Source organism: Mytilus edulis, chromosome 1 (assembly GCF_963676685.1).
Source record: "Mytilus edulis chromosome 1, xbMytEdul2.2, whole genome shotgun sequence".
Taxonomy (NCBI): domain Eukaryota; kingdom Metazoa; phylum Mollusca; class Bivalvia; order Mytilida; family Mytilidae; genus Mytilus; species Mytilus edulis.
This window is the reverse complement of record NC_092344.1, coordinates 105,180,231-105,198,747: the sequence shown is the minus strand read 5'-3', so window position 1 is coordinate 105,198,747 and position 18,517 is coordinate 105,180,231. Positions and strand designations below refer to the sequence as shown.

Here is an 18,517-nt window from a genome sequence, read left to right as displayed (position 1 = left end):
AGAAATCAAGATTTCAGTAGGAATGGAAGTAGTGGACCCTGTTTGACATAAAGTGTAGCCCATGCAATGATTCTATATACCAAATATAGGTGTATTATTACTCATTAATGAAAAAAAAATCCTGCAAAACAACTGCTGTTTTTGAAAGCACTCACTGAACCATAAAGATGAAGTCAAGGACAACCAACCCACAAACAGTCACACTCAGAGATCATAAATATGAATGCAATCAGAACAGAATGTTCATCTAGTTAAAAAATAAAAATAGAACACATAAAGTACAGTCCAATGGCTTTAATGTCATAATTTACAGAAGATGAAAAGCCAGCTACACATTATATTTGTAACACAACAAAAATTCATCAGATGTAGATCCAACAGTAAATCAATTCTTCTTTTTGCATCCAACTTTTGTAAAAATTGGTAAAAATATAGACAAACAAAGCAGTAATCTGTTCTATCAAACATACAGGAGAGATAGTGTTGTCATTTTCAGTTACAAATGTAAAATTAATGTACTTTTATTAGATCAGAGATACATTTTGTAGTAGGATATTTCAAAAATTAGTTTGAACTTGATAAATATCATTTTGTAATTTCTGCTATGGTCCAATCCATTGTATAGCCTATTATTACTAAGTATATTTTTTTTTATACTTTCTGTTGTGGTCCCATCTTATATATGGTCTATTATTAATATTAATAAAAATTATTTTTGTAAGTTCTATTTGGCCCCATGAGTTGTATAATCTATAACTGAACCCTAAAATTTCAACAACTGTTGTATCAGTTATACAGATAATCTCTTGGAAAATATCTTCATTCTTCTATGCTGATCAATTTCAAATCATAAACTAAAACTAGCAAAATGGATTTGTGTTATTTGAAAACTTGCACAGCTTGAACAAGTTCTACTGCACTTAAAAAAATAAATGTAAGTTACATTTTACATTTTATTAAATGGACATTGATCAAAGCTACAGTTAGATTTAAGGGTCAAAGGGACATAACAAGTTTTCATATTATAATAATTATGCAATGATTTTAAATCAAGAGATTCATAATGAAGATTCAGCCATGGAGTTTTTAAATTTAATACAAAGTTGTTGCACAGAAAGACGAGAACTGATTTACTTGAGTGTTCAATACTGACATATTTTTTTTCATAAAAGAAAAACAAGACATTTAATGATATATTAATGATATAATTGCTATGTTAAAATTATTTTCCTAACTATATACCATTCAAACACTGTATTTGTATCTAAAACATATGTGTTTTTACATTTTAAATATTAGTTTTGAAATATTTTTCATTTTAAATATCAATTTTGATATATTTGAAATACATGTATTAGTATACTGTGCTAAAAAATATTTTTCAACAACTACATGACATTTGAACACTATCTGTATTTAAAAATCTGTTTTTACATTTTTTAATATTACTTTTGAGATATTAGTACATATAGGATCTACACCCAGCAGCAAACAAATATTTAAATTTAACAACTGCAAATGTAAGAGTTGCTCTCTTGCAAATTTGTCCTATAAATGTAATAGAAAAACTAGTAGTGTCTTTTCAATAAAAATGCCCTTGCATGCAACATGACAAGGCTCTATATTTTTTCAAAAGAGAACACATGATTGATCTATAACTCAACAATATTTTCAGAGCAATATCTACATGATCATCATCCCATAAAAAAAGTAGGCCATTCAAAATCAAAAACCATTATGCATTTATAAACCAAAAATCGAGTCAATATATAAAGACAAAACAAAATAATTATGACAACTGTTGGATTTTTGAAAATTTGAAATATGAACATCACTACTCTATTAAGTTTCATTTTACAAGAAAATTGGGATTACTATCATCCCAATAAAGAGTTATAACATTTATCCACATTAACAAATCATGTATCTGCTATATTTAAGAATTTACCAATAAAACTCTTGTCATTATTCCGGTCAGTAAAATTTGACACATAATAATATCATATTATAACATATGTTCTTTGATAACAGATGGCTTGGTTTGGTAATGTCAAATATTTCCTTCTACAGAATACACTGACCGGGCATCAGATTGTAAACAAATGAATCACTCCATGTCTTATGCTTATGTCTACAAAGCTCACTTCTATGATATATCTTGTAGCATACAAAATGACTGCCAGCAAAAAACAAAGATATGTCAGTTGCAAAAATATTTCAGGCCGTTTGGCATTATCAAAACTAATACTCCTCTCGAACAGCAAAACTTCTCTTTAAGTTGTCAACTCTGAGAAAAGCAATAGAACTATACCCTGAGGTTAATAGTGTTTTTAAAGAAATTTCAAAGTAGGAATATGATACATGTTTGTTCTTACATAAAGTAATAAATAAAAAGGTAATGTTACAAATGGATTTTTATTACAAAATATATTAAATTTGATTGGAATGGTTTAAATATGTTTTTGGATATTGGAATGTCAATAATGTATGTACACATATGGTTATACTGGTTATACTTTACACTGATTTATAAAATTATATTACCATCTCTTACATCTATCAATACTGGTTAAAACAATGTGTGGTATTTAAAATAACATATTACTGAAATTAATTATAAAAACTTGCATTGTTGTACAAATGTATATGTTCCTTTGCCTTTAACATGTTATGACCAAATTCTAAAAGGGATTTTATAGGTGTCTGGTCATAAGGTATACAATTTATATAATCAATTTAATTCATTGTGAAGGTTCAGTTGACCACCAAAATATTTATTCCCATTCATCAATGGATACAAAAAGTAATTTATATTTCATGTGTACAGGTTTAATTGACTAAAAACAGTTATTTGAAAAAAGAATACAAAATGTTATAACATGCTTATACACTCACAGATGAAAATGAAAACTAAGTCTTTGTTAGGGAAAATACTTGAGTCAAAAAGATTGTTTAAAACCCCAAAATTACCATAAATATGGTATTAAAAGTTTAAAAAGCAAAATATCAGACAAGTTTACAAGATGACCTTATTGGAAACCCTTGTAATATCATTAAATTTGTGGATATGCCCTTAATTTGAATATTATCACAATACACTTTAATATGATGTGACTGTGTGTTTGTTTAGTTTATTATTCCATATACAAAATATAAAATGTTTAAAAGACTTAAATAAAATTATACAGAAAGCAGTGAAAAAAATGTGTATGTCACTTATGTCCCTACCCTATCATACTGTATGTATGTTTACTCTGATAAAGAATGTTTCTGATTACGGTCCATCAGAAATATGAACACAGTTATACATTTTTCTTTCAATAAAAATAACAAATTTATACATTAGGCAGTGTAGAATGGCATTAACCTGCTTTTTATACAGAATTCTGTTTGTTTAAAGGAAATGTTCTACCACTGTAAACCAAAGCTAAATGCATATTAATTTCAGAGCATATTGTTTCAAATATTTCATTTGGAAGACAGTTTTCCAAATGCTAGCAAAGGTTTGGGCATGCAACATCGCGATAAAATTGCAGATGTAAGACCTGTTCATTTTTGTATATTATGCAATATTTTTGTTTTCATTTTCTTTTTCCGAAATATATGCTTGCAGTAAATTTCAGTGCTCTCCAAAAATATTCATGATAACACTATGATCAAATCTTAACATAAATGGTCCTCAATTATTTCAAAGCTCAACTCTACTATTAAACTTAAAGGTTATAAATGCATCTTTTAATATAATATACATTGTACATAACATTTCAATGTCTTTTTAATGTTTCTATGAAAATTGCAAAGCACACACTAAACTCCAAGATATTTCTAAATCTGTTGCTGATATTTAAGAAAATAAAGCAACATAGTCAACAATCTATCACTGTGATACCAACAGAGCTTTAAGACAACATATAAAAAGTTAATTTTAAGTCAGAAACATATCAAATTAGATTTCATAACAACAATCAAATTCAAAAGTTGTTTGATTTACAAAAAAAAAAAATCTTTTAACTTAGTTGGTTTGAAGAGTGTTAAGAAATTAAAGAACTTTAATCGTATATACTGTATCCCTTTATAAACATTAAACTGGTCCAAAAGAAAAACATCCTTAAAGGTAAGTAAAAATGTCTACAAAAGTCAAATTTAAAAAAAAAATCATTTCAGGTATACAAAAATGTAAACAAAGCCAAATGAAGTACAGTTCCACACATTCAAACGATGAATTTTCAGCGCAATAACAACATATATTATATGAAGCAGCAGATTCACACACAAAGTCAAACAGATCTCTCATAGCATGAGCAACTATTAGTTAAACCCTGATTAATTAAGTGCATCTAATATGTTTTATACTAAATCAAATAGGTTATATTCACAAGTGCACTGAAGTTATCCTAAATATAATCTTAGTATAATGAAAGTATTTTTGTTTGTTTTATACTAATCTTTTAAAATAAGCTTATAATTTTATTTTTTTATCTTTTCTTTTGCCATTGTTTGACTGTATTGATGTGTTATTTGACTAACTATCTAAAATATTCCAGTCTATAAATAAATATTTCCATATTCTACCTCTAGACACAAAAACAGATGAGTTTACAACATCTATGGCACACATAATTGCAGTTATCTGGTTGGTTAAGAAATAAGTGGTCCTTGAGCAAAACAAAATCCACAACATATATCCAAGTGATTGTTATAAGCTGTCTGCTCTGTCCAGATTTTACCATACAATATCAATCATGTTTATTTCTCAGAATGTTTTGAGAGTGAAATATTATTAAGATTCCTGTCTAGTACCTAAGATTACTAAAGCAAATTATAAGTCAGTCATTTTAAGAAATTAATAAAATGAGATCTAGGTATGCCAATGAGACAGCAACCCGTCAACACACAAAAAAGTCATCTGGCCATTTAAATTAGATTTATCATTTTAGTTTTAATGTATCATCAGTGTCTGCCCTAAAAATCATACAATTCACCAATTACTTTCAAAAGACTTTAATCTGTCTCTGGTAAAAGAACCTCAGATAAATCATAAAAATTAATGTATTTTCAATAACCTGTACCTTTGCATATATATGAAAAACATATCAAATTGTAATTTTTTTTCTGCAGAAAATCTTCTGCAAATATTTGGTATTATACTAAATATATATAGAGTTACTGTGTAGACAGAGATCATCCACATCGGCTATGCTAAACTGCCTTTAAAATAAAACCGCAGCTTTTTTCCATACTATTTATTGCATGTTTTAATATGTGTCTCTCTGTACTTATGTTTTATTGTTATTTTTTAAAAATAAACAACTTATCTATCACTTATACAAAATTGGATAAACTTATTGCAGAATAATTCAAAACTTTAAAAATCAGTAAGATCATTGGGTAATAATGGCATATTCATCAAAGAGGTTTTACATTATGTAAACACCCCTTGATATGCTTTAATTTTATTAATATTATTGAGAGAAACTCTTTTATAAAAACTGGTCGTAGAAAACGAAGGAAAGGCAGGAAAAAATTCTGAAGTATGATTATTCTCAAATCAGTGTTATAAATTCTTATGCAACACCGGTTTAATAGTTTAAAGAACAAACTTAACATACATTGCTACTAACAGTTATTTTTTTCATCTTCCATGAGCAAAACAGCTTTAAACATCAACAATTCATAATAATAAAAATTTCTACTGTGAAATATTACAGAAAAAGATAAAGCATTTGAAAATAAGTTTACAAAATAGCTCATACAAAATATGAAAATCTTAACAAATATGCATATAATTTCTATAAAAAGGTATAACAAACAACAAAACATTACATCACATCACATTGTTTTTCTATCGTTGTAAATCACATGACAATCACATGACATATAGCACTATAAAATATTAATTGGTGGCTAACATGGACTTGATTGTTTTTGGTGTAGATTCATCATTTAAATGTAAAGTTGTATACCTGAAAAAGATAAATAAAATCATTTTAAAAGTATATCTCTTCCTTTGCCAGTTTTGAAATATTTCATAAATACTGAGATTCTTTTTCATTCTATTTTGCAAGACAGCATGTGATAAAAGTCATAAAAATTCGACAAATTTAAGCGTTTTTCATTTACATTGTTAAACAACATTAACTTAACTGCTTGATGTGAACAGAAAGAATTGACTTTACATATATTGATGAAGATAAAATAACATCTATGAGCAATCAGAAAAGTTTGTGATCATCATTTCAACTCTGAGGTAGTTAATGCAGCTTGTTGCTATATGTAAGCAATGGCTGCCATCTTATGTACCTACAAGTCAGTAATTAACATGGTCTAAACCAATTCAGAATCACACAGCCTTCTTGTTAACTCACAACTTTGTGAGGTAAATGGTAGATATGAACTAAAAACAAAGTAAATTAGAGAGTGGAAACTACAAATTTGCCAATATTTCCATTTTGTAAAGGGACATAACTCTTGAACACTTGAACACTTGATCTGTGGTTAGTGGTTATAAGCATTTTGTATAACTTTCATAACATTCAGTAGAAGGAAACTTAAGTTATAAATTAATTTTGGACTAAGGATATAGGAACTTACGTACAGACAGACAAGGGTAAAACTTAATGCCCCATCTGCTACGTTGGGGGAATTATAAATTATAAGCAACTTTTTTTTAATTATATATGAATAAATTTTACTGTGTAAAAAAGTTTTTTTTTTTAAATGTAATAAAAATATTTGGTGAAGAGTTCTATATTTTGAAATTGAGCATTCATTTAGTTTGACATATCTTAAAAGAATAGACATAAATTCAAGTACATGTATATAAGGATTGTGAAAATAATGAAAATCTTCTACATGTGAAGGCTTACATATCCTGAGATTCTGGCTCAATCATTGCAAGGCAACCAAAGGACCAGGCATGGTAATATACTGTGGCCACCTTTCAATGCTAATATGTGTGCATAATATGTTACAGTAAAAATGTCAATATAGTCATAAACGAGGGAGGTGCACCGATTGTGTATTCCAAATATATTTTAACTAACATTTATATAATAAATGTACTATACCTTAAAGCATTTAATAAACCTTCCACTCGTCTTTGTTCTTGGTCCTTCAGAACTTTTATGGAACCTTTTATCTATTAAGAATACAATTTGTAATGAGTTAAAAAATTTAAGATATCTGATCATTGCCCATAGGACACTGAATACATTAATCATCAATTCATCAACAAATCTTGATCTTTTTTTTTCCCTTGACAATTTTACATTCCAAAGCTGCTAAGACAGAAATATATTAACCCTTTATGCCAACACATCTAATGATTTGCAACAGCTGACAATTAGTCCCTGTTTACTGGTGATCTCATAACTCTTTTATATTTTCTGCTGAAAAACATAGCAAACATGAGTTATCTTTCTTTGTGTATTGCCTGGATGAAAGTGTAAAAAGGATCCTTTCATATATTGAAAACCATGTCAATCAACTGAAATTTATGGATAGTTCTGGAATTTGAAATAAGGAAAACAAAATTTTCGAAAGAATTTGGAAGAGTCGAAGCCAGACTAGTATATGACATAAAATCCCATTTCATGTACAGAAACACCATTCAATGTAAGAAATTGTACGTACATTTAGATTAAAATATTTTGATATTGGGTCAAACAAATGATTAAACATCAACAAATTCAAGAGAAGTTAAATGGTCAGCATAATGTATTCAACTTTATGTTTTATTATGTGCACTGTTTAGTAGATTTAACTTACATCTATGGATGAACCTTTAGCAAAAGCACCAACAGGATGAACATAGTCATAAAGTATGATCACTCCAACCATTACACGTAAACAGAATAATTTGGTCTCTACACTTTGGAAGCGTGATGTAAATTCCCTGTAAAAATAAGCAGTAGGTATTATTGTTTATTACAATTTAGACAAAAGAGTTTGTAAAAAAGAATAAAATTTAACATAAATGTATTTCAATTTTGCATTCAAATAGCTTTAATAAACTGTGAGTAGTCTTGGAAACATACTTTTGAGTCTTTTGGTTTTTTGTTTATAGTTGGGTTATTTTTGTGCTTTGTGCCAAATTAATAATTTAACCTATTTCCAACTGATTTTTACAGTTAGTTCTTATACTGGACTGTTACACTACTGACCCAGGTTAAGGGAGGGTTGAGCATTCATAGAAAATGTTTAACCCTGCCACATTCTTATTGTGCCTGATGTAAGTTCAGAGACTATGAATTCAGTGCTTTGTAATTGGTCGCTGCCATTTTTGTTTTCAGTCATTGTTTCAGCATAAAACCATTGTTTTTGTTGTTACACAAATGTTCATGCCAATGCCTTTAATAGCTTACTTTACAGAAGATTTTTTATCATTATTGAAGAGTGTGGTTATCTTAAGCTGCTTGTATAAACACATCCTTTTGTCTTTGGTGGAGAGTTGTCTCATGGTTGGAAATAATAACACTTCTCCTTGTATGACATATATCTGCTTTGGTACTTATGAAGGTTCAATCATAACTTAACATAAAATATCTGTCATTGCACTTACTGAGATTCAATCATGACTTTATATATATAATAGAACACACCTGTGATATCGCGGGTGGGTGACTGAATAAAAGTATATGACTATGTGTAAGCCTTATTATAGTATTGGTATTGTCATCTGATAAAATCATGCGGATTATAAGATGCACAGATTTCTCTGCTTTCAAAATATTTCTGTTTGAACCCGTCGACCTGGAACTTATAAATTTTTGGTAATATTATTTTTTTGGGAAATCAAAAGGGCCTGGAATGGAGTTTTTTTTTAATCAACAGCATTGTCCTATATTAGTTATAAATACAGTTGAATTCTTTGATTCACTGTTTTACGTCATGCAGGCTATCAAATTGAAAACTGTACCCATACGCCTTAATTTAAGTCTAGATTTTTAGTATTCGTATTTTGTCATCTTAGAAAGTCAACCCTGTGGTTATGACCCGTGTATATAGCAAAATCCTAAATACACCGTATGGTGGTGCGCCCCTCAAATGCAGAACGTACAGATAAGGTAATAGGTAACAGGTGAATATACTATTGGTATTGGATATAAAGTTGAATTCTTTGATTTGTCGTTTTTACCCCATTTAAAAATGACAAATTGGACCTCCTTATTTTAGTATTATAGATATATAGAATAAACCTTTCCCCTGATGACATCGCCAGCAACAACATCCTATAAGAAATGTATAACCAGTGAAACCGGTAGGATACCATGGAGGATATTATAAAAAACATTGTGAACATTTTCATATAGTAATAGACAAAATGTAAATATTCATATTGAATATAAATATTTGGTGCATTTTCAGCTTTATTTTTTTCTTATATATATATATAAAAATCTGTGATGGTACTTAGGGAAATTCAATCATTACTTTACTATTATATATCTGCTATTGTACTTACAGATATTCAATCTTTATTTACATACATGTATATCTATCATCGTACTTACGGAGATTCAATCATTACTAAAACATATATCTGCTATTGTACTTACGGAGATTCAATCATTACTTTACATATATCTGCCATTGTACTCAAACAATCTGTTGTATTTTCTACTGGTAAGTCTTTATGTGTTGATACAAATTTTGTTGTAGCTTCACTTAAAACTTTTAACATAGGTGTAGAATTAGCATAAAACAAAGCTATTCTATTTGCCATTTCGTTAGACACTATATTTTCAACTATATGTTCCTGAAAGACATAAAATACAGCTCTAATATACATGTATACATAAAAACATTAATAAATACTTGATAATCATGCATATCATTTGTTCATTGCCAATTGATTTTGAATTGTTGTCTAATTCATGTTCCCCTTTATTTTTAAATCTACATTGCAACAATATGTATAATGAGAGCCTTATGCAAAGCAAGTCTTTATTATTGTCTCTTCTTATTTTGATACTAAAACCTGATTTATGAAATTTCCAAACAAGAGATGTGATTATGAATTTTCAAAAATGACTGCTCAGTGGTAACCCTCACAAATTGGTTATTTAAAAGTCATGGTAATATTCTTTACAATGCACAAAAATGTCGGCATTCACCACAAAAGCTTAACAAACCTTTAAACAGACTTATTAGGAAAGGAAATAGTAAGGATACTGTTGTCAAGTCATTAAGGATAGCATATTTTGGTATTAATATTAATTCACTTATAGTGTCTTTGCATAGGAAATAAACACATGTATTCTCAAACTAGTTCATGGCATGATACAGGTTATATTCTTCTCATATGATGGAATGATACTAACAGGAGGCATTGTGTTTGATAATCAAATGAGAAAGACATAATCTTTCAATCAGTTTAATTGAGGTCTGGAGCTGGCATGTCAGTAACTGCTAGTAGTCCTCTGTTCATTTATGTATCATTGTCATTTTGTTTAGTTTCTTTTATTACCTTTCTGACATCAGACTCAGACTTCTTTTAAACTGAGTTATACTGTGCAAATTGCTATGAGTTTATTCTACCTTGGCTAGATGTATAGGGGAGGGTTGAGATCTCACAAAAAATATGTTAACATTAATTCAGGTTTATTTTTGAGCCTTTCCCAAGTCAGGAGCCTCTGGCCTTTGTAAGTTTTGTGTGTTTTTTAATTTTAGTTCATATATATGTTTTGTAGTTTAGTATGACGTCCATTTTCCCTAAACTAGTACTTAGTGTTATAAAGGGGCCATATGAGGACCGTCTCCTGGTGCGGGGTTTTTCTCGCTGCATTGAAGACTTATTGGTGGCCTTCGCCTGTTGTCTGCTCTTTGGTCAGGTTGTTGTCTCTTTGACCTATTCCCCATTTCCATTCTCAATTTTACCAATACCTTATATAATGTAAGATACTGATTTCAGCGCATATTTATTTGTTTTTGAAATAATTTTGATCAGGTTAAAAGCATTTGAGTTTATATTATGGAAATACATATATACCTCATTTGCCAATTTCATTCTACTTAAAGTTCTTCTGTAATAACTAAAATCATTCTGTATGGAGGGGTTTGTCATCTGAAAAAGATGAATTTCATGTACTTCAAGTATATTTGAATGTCTGACTACAGTTGATATTCATTGAATTTAACCAAATTATTATTTTTGCTTTAAACATTTGATGACAGGAATTACTTTTGTAGCTAGTTTTGATATCAGCATGAGATATTGTATTTGGAAATTGAGTTGTGCATCAAAGTATTTTCTTTACATAAATTTAATAATTTCATTTGAAATCAATTATTTTACTTAAAACAGATTTTGATGTGACAAGGTGTAATACTTTTCGAAAGAGAAAAATACATTCAACACTCCAAGAAATATTTTTTCATGACAAAGTTTTAAACCTACACATGTACAATTCCCTAAATTATCACTTCAACTTTTGAGAAGAAAATTAAAAAATAATGATTATCTCTGTTAAATTTTTGGTTTGCTGACAATGATATTGTTTGCCTCAAATTACATCCGAAATTCAGTTTTTTCCCATAGAGAAAGTTTCAATTAATAACAAAAGTAGCAAGAAGTTCCTTCCAATAAGTTTTACATTTTCCCAATCAGTGATGGCATTGGAAGTAAATAATGTAAATTTTGTATTCATGTTAATATATTGATATTATGAAAGTGCTTTTGAGATCCACGTTTCTAATTAGAATCATCACGGTGTTTGTAACACATGTGATTTTCAATGCATCAAGTACCATCATTGTTTCTGTTCTTTTCCCCTCCCCAAAAAATTAATTTTTAATAGGTTGAAAATGTCTGACAATCAAAATATACGTGTAAAGGTCAGCAAAAAAATGTGTCAAAAAAAATCAACAAACTTCCAAATTTCAATAAAAATCAGGCATTTTCCCCCAAAAAAATGGTAGAGGTAGTTTTGAAAAATGACAACAATATAACTTGCTGGTACAAAATGCAAAAAAATTGATATACCACAAATAAAAATTAATTCAGAGTAATATATAATTTCTTATCAGAATTCTATAGAGAATTTTCATGAATATGTGATGTAACCATATGTTGAAGTTTATGGTATTAATAGTTGACTTGGCTGATGTTTCATTCATTTATACTTAAGATCCTCTTTTATTCTTGTATCCTTATGACTTTCTTCTAACTATAGGGATTTCATAATGGTTTTGTCAATACTATGTGAAGTTTACCTTCAGGTCATCAAAACGAAGTACAAAATCTAAAATATCTGCAAACTGTCTAAACAAAGCCTGCTGCTGCTCTAAATGTTCTCTAGGGGATAAATCATTGGAACACAACACTTGAAGTAATTCTTGTACAATTCCATCTGAAATGAAATTCAGCATTATTATCTTCTTTTCTTTTCCTCTTATTGTCACAATGTTATTACATAACAAAAAGAAACTCATTCTAAAAAACATGATATTTTACTCTTTTGGTTGAATTCATATTTGTTCAATCTTAAGTTGTTTTGTATAATTTTTGTAGACTATTGTTGATCTGTTCATTTTTGGCACTTGTATTTGTCTTTTTTAAAAACTAATGATTTTTGGTTGCCCCTTGTTATTCTCCCCCGTTTTACTGTATGCTTGATAATCATGATAATCATGAAATCATTAAGTAACATTAAGTTGTATATCAGTTGGACATTTCCCTGTGCAATTAAATAAATAGTGTCAATTCAATTGTATTTCATATGCAATTATAATGAATTTCCAGTTCCAAAAAATCTTTCCTGGTATTATTTCCTGTTAGCCATTCAGGGTGTAGTGATCCTGTAATTTTTTCATAAATTTGATATACCGGTAATCCTATGATTTCTCATAATAAGTTTCACACATCATTTAACTACTGTTAATAGGACTGTCAATGACAGCATAATGTTTTAAAAAAAAAACATCTTTTATACATCTCCAAAATAAAAAAAATGACCCCTTAGATAATCAAATACCTCCTTTTTCCAGTTTGAGAATTTAGTCTTTTAATCATAATTCTCTATACAAAATTTCATTGCATGATGTCTTTAAGTTAAATAGATTTCATGTCATGTATCTTTTCATTCTTTATATAGAACATTAGTTTGACTTTTCCCTGTACAATTGAAACAATATACAATCACAAATACATATGATAATTAGTATGATGGCCTATGCAAAGGACACAATCAATTTTACTTGGTTTATTTACATACAGCTAAGATGTGTGAACTGTTATATATAAATGTTCATGTATTTCAAATATCAAGGTTTGTTATAAATGCATGCAACGTAAAAATCAACTATAATTCACATAAATACTGAAATGAAGGTGTTTTGAGTATAAAAATGTTGGTAACACAACATGTGTGTCTTTCTTCCAAACATTGGTTGCAAACAATACAAGAGGGGAATTTGGATTCATTTAAAACCAAGGAATTCCACAGAACTTTGATGTAGATTAGCTTTTCATTAATCATACCATAATTTTATAACTTTCCAACCATTGGACATGTTGGACTTGCAAATACAAACTACTAACCTACTTCATTGGAAAATTCATAATAATTTTTCAATTTTCCAACAAGTGGACATACTGATTGCCAAGCCTTGTCTTGTAAATCATCTGATTTTGGATTAGATATAGCCTACAAGTAAATGAATTCTCAGTACTTTAGAAATTTTTTATAAATGAATATATCCTTATCTAATTAAGAATGCACTGTGACATCACAATTCCCTTGAAAAAGCATGCACATTACGAATAAATATGACGTACGAAAACATATGATCTGACCATACATGTATGTGTTTAATTATGTATGCAATCTAAATGTATCACAATACATGAAGGTATGAGTCAATAACATAGTCTTTTAAAAGTAGAAAAGTAAATTCACAAATTAACTAACAAAAAGAATTTTTGTTTATTTCGAACTACAATGTACTAGTATATCTTACACATTCTCTTGTTCACAAAATAAAAGTCTACATCAAAACACAGTACCCTAACAAGTCACATCCAAGCCAACCAGTTTTAATCAAAAGGATATGATACATCTATTTTCCACAAATTCTATTTGGAGAAAACTTGTCTTGTAATATTTTTTCAACATAAATCTAATTTCTAACCTGTCTAATTGCTTCTGTTGCTCCTGTGTATTGTTGTATATCTTTAAGAATAGTCTGACTTTTTTCAAGAACAATTTTTACTTTATCATAAACTGTTCGTTCAGCCTCTGTGGGTTGTGCATCTAAAAAATAAGATTAAGGAAAAACATTTCATGAATTCTGTTACGTCACATTGAGGAAAATTTCAGGGTAGCAAGATATAAGAAGATGTGGTATGAGTGCCAATGCAGTTTTTTTTTTAAATATGGCTGTCTTGATTTAAAGTGAACTCAAGTAAGACACTGGGTTAGAGACTGTCTTAGACATACTTTTGACTATGTAGGATGTATAAATGTAGAGATGTCATCAGTCACTAATGAAAAATAACTAAAAAGTAATAAAACTGTTCATATTGCATGTGTGTTACGTCACAATTTCAATTGCAATATCAGTTGTACATTATTTTGAACATTTGAATTTCAAAGATCTACTTGGACATTTTTGTGTGGTTGGTGTTGCTTGCTAGGAAATTGACTAAAATCTATCTTGGAGTATGTTTTATTGTATCTGTTCAGTTTTAAATTGTGAAACTTAATACTTTATCCACCTAAGTATAAAGACCTACAATGTAAACGTGACAGCCAGTATTGGACTTCCTGTTGTTTATATATATGCAATACACTTAGACTGCATTATTGTCCACAAGAAAATGATGTATATACATCTTGTAATAGACAACTTTGGACTTCGATGCATTTCCGTCAAAAACTTTGGTTTTATTGAACGTCATTCATGCATTTTATTTAGGGGCATCGTCACTTCCGTTTCAATGTTGAGCGAGAGGTTGGAAAACTATAACGCAACATTGTACAAATTTTTCGGCAAATTGAGTTCTCATAATTGACAATCAGCACTGCTTTCATTGGGGAATTGTGATTAAGTACATACAGAACAACCATTATTTCTAGTTTATCCTGCACAATGACGATCACTAAGACGCTTGATGAACGTTAATAGTGCAGGGATACAAGTGATCCCCTCTATCTGGTAAATGATATCATAAAGGCGCGCATAATTGACAAGTTTTTTCCGGGGATGGACTAACTCGAAACTGGTCTATTGTATGTATTAAAAGAATTGTCACAGAAATTTAAGATATCATGCAAAATAACTATTGCTACATTGTATTTATATCATTTGTAGTTAATTTAATTCAAGCATGCATACAGCATACAATTATCTATATTTACTTAAATGTTGTTCAGACCCTGTTATAAAGATATTAAACTTAAAGCCAATACTTACTTTCAAAATCAACAAATACGTCTTTTGCGTCTTTTGAAGCTTCATCTTTCATAAGAATCTTCAGGAGATTCCCCATTCCAAAAAATATCTGATCCTCAAATCTTAAAAACAAATACAATAACAATGATTATTAATCTATTTTTATGAATCTATTCTTAAAAGTCACAGTTTCATATCAAAAAATGAAAGGCAAGTAAAACAATAATACCATTTTTCTGAATGCTGGTGTACTCTTTAAGAAGATATCTTGCATGCTTTAATATATACATGTTTCACCAATTTATTATACTATAAAGTATAAACGCAATATTCTTTTTAAATTGTATGTAAAAATATGTCAGGTTTTTTTTCTTTGTTCACCATTAAAGGGACACTAGCTGTCAAATTCATGTTCACCCATTTGACTCAAGTTCACAAAAATATGGATTCAATTATTTACTTGCAAGTGAATAATTTATCATCAATGTTTCTTAGCTTAATTTGACAAAATTGCACCATACTAGCTGCTAAAAGCAAATTCTTATTTCCCTATCATTAATAATTGAAAAAAAAAATCATATCATTAGACAGCTATCCAATTATCTATTTTATTGCTCACTAGCTCTCATATTTCAAAAATCCACAGGGGCCAAAATGCGAAACAACACAACTATCTGTGGAGTGCTACCTTAGGTCTTATCAGTATCAGTAAGTGAAGTCACTTTTTCTGGTTTTCCCTGAGCAATGCCGGGAGAGGCAAATGATACCAAAGAGATATTCAACCTCAAAAGTTGAAAAACAACCTGACAATGTCATAGCAATAAAAAAAAAAAAAGAAAAAAAAAGACATACACCAGTACACAAGACACAACATAGAAAACTAAAGACTGAGCAACAAGAACCCCACTGCAAACCAGGGGTGATCTCAGGTGCTCTGGAAGGGTAAGCAGATCCTGCTCCTCATGTGACATCAATCTTGATGTTCATGATGATGCACAACTATTTCAAATATAAGTGTATGCACCAATTTCAAGTTCCTTTTCATAAATTAGATACTCTGATTAAACTAAGGTAAATCAGGATCCACAACTTGTCATTGCACAAGGTCATGTTTTTCTCTGACTGTTTATGACGTCTTTACACTAAATCCATTAGATGTTGGATGTGTACGGATTGATAGTTTAGTCTTAGATGCATGATTTTTTTATTAGTTGTTAGTGGCTTTGAACTAGCTGTCAGATAACTGTGAGTACTCTCAGATCTGTTCCTAGTGTCTTTTTGTTGTCGAGATGTACAAGTACCCTGCCACGTCCACTTGTATTTTTGTCCATCTGATGAGTTTAGCCTTTTTCAACTGATTTTTATAGTTCGTTCTTATGTTGTACTGTTATACCACTGTCCCAGGTTAGGGGAGGGTTGGGATCCCGCTAACATGTTTTACGCCGCCACATTATTTATGTATGTGCCTCTCTCAAGTCAGGAGCCTGTAATTCAGTGGTTGTCATTTGTTTATGTGTTACAATGTACATATTTGTTTTTCGTTCATTTTTTATATAAATTAGGCCGTTAGTTTTCTTGTTTGAATTGTTTTACATTGTCATATCAGGGCCTTTTATAGCTGACTATGCGGTATGGGCTTTGCTCATTGTTGAAGGCTGTACCGTGACCTATAGTTGTTAATGTCTGTGTCATTTTGGTCTCTTGTGGACAGTTGTCTCATTGGCAATCATACCACATCTCCTTTTTTATATTAATAGCAATAGACATATTATTTGACATAATAACATACATATAAAGCATTGTGATGTTGGAAATGTATGGAAAAATGAAAGAATGTAAAAATCATATACAGTAACAAAATATAAACACCAATCTCAAGTCGTTTTTTATGAATGTCGTCGATTTACACTGGTAGACCCAGGGTCAATATGTGTAGATGATGACATCAAACAATCATTTCTTACGGTGATGTAATAACATAAGCATTGTGAGTGACGCATGAAATTTATAGGAAAGTGTATTAATTTGAAAGTCGTCTATGAAAACAAAGATCAGTATAAAATTGAACATACATTTGTACATTGAACTAGTGAAAATGGTCAAGTTTTCATACAATCATTGCTGTTGTGTATAGACGTAATAACACTTGTATGCAAATTTGCTTTGTCCGCCATTACATAAAATCACATAGGTTCCCGTAAATTTTTACATCACAATTTAAAACATTTGACTTCACAAATAAAAGGCGATTGTTAATTGACGTCAAAAGGTTATTCGGAGGTAATATAAGGTCATTTGGAGGCACAATACAGCTAAATACCAAAAGTGTAAATACATTTATTCACGCTGTTGATAGAGGCTTCCATACTGTTAAACATGTGATTGCACGCAAATATGCATATATTATATAGGATTAGCAAAAAGTTCCATGAAAATAATAACTGAACATTGTCATTATCCTCTTTCGATCACGTGTCACCTGCCTCATATTGAATTGATGCTAAAGCTACGCACTTGACAAGTTAAAAAACATGCAACATGAACTTGTTACAAAACCAGCAATGTTTCATTTTTCATTAAAAAAAACCAGCTACATAGTAAAATTAGTAAAAGAAAACATTGTTTAATCATAAATGCCAAATATGGAGACTTGCCTGTATTGGATCACAGTTTGTGTCAGTATAAACTGAATTCTAACTTATGCATTGTTTGTTGTGTCTTGTGACTCGGTTTTTCTTAAGGACATAAAGGAAGAAATTTGAAGAAATTATGAAGTGAAAGCAAAAATTCAAGATTTGGTGTTGAAATGACAATTCGATCAAAAAAAGTAATGAGCAAAAAATTAATGTGTCAGTGAAATCTTTTGCTGCAAGCATATACTTTTACCTTTCGTAACATCTAATATATTGAGAATAACGGTTTATCGATGTGCATTAATAAATTTGTGGTATCCAGTTCCTGGTTCTTCCGCGTTTTGCTTTATTTCCGGGTCAGCCAAGGCCGCTCCAAATATGGACATTGAGTTAAAATAGTTGGTTATTTCCCTTTTACTACTCAATTCATTTGTTGTTTATTTCAAGTTTTCATTTATCTTGTTTTAATTCAGACAAGTTTATGTCTTTTT

General features: G+C 29.6%; 1 protein-coding gene across 1 annotated transcript; it reads right to left on the bottom strand.

Moving 5' to 3' along the window:
• Nucleotides 1-279: 279 nt before the first annotated feature.
• Nucleotides 280-18,458, bottom strand: LOC139517093 (CYFIP-related Rac1 interactor B-like). The gene is made up of 10 exons (XM_071307775.1): nucleotides 18,280-18,458; nucleotides 15,415-15,515; nucleotides 14,131-14,252; nucleotides 13,541-13,646; nucleotides 12,214-12,350; nucleotides 10,991-11,065; nucleotides 9,558-9,757; nucleotides 7,768-7,894; nucleotides 7,068-7,138; nucleotides 280-5,963 (listed from the first exon to the last, which is right to left on the bottom strand). The coding sequence occupies exons 2-10, from the start codon at nucleotides 15,488-15,490 to the stop codon at nucleotides 5,894-5,896; spliced, it is 984 nt and encodes a 327-aa protein (XP_071163876.1). The 5' UTR covers nucleotides 15,491-15,515; nucleotides 18,280-18,458; the 3' UTR covers nucleotides 280-5,893.
• Nucleotides 18,459-18,517: the final 59 nt, after the last annotated feature.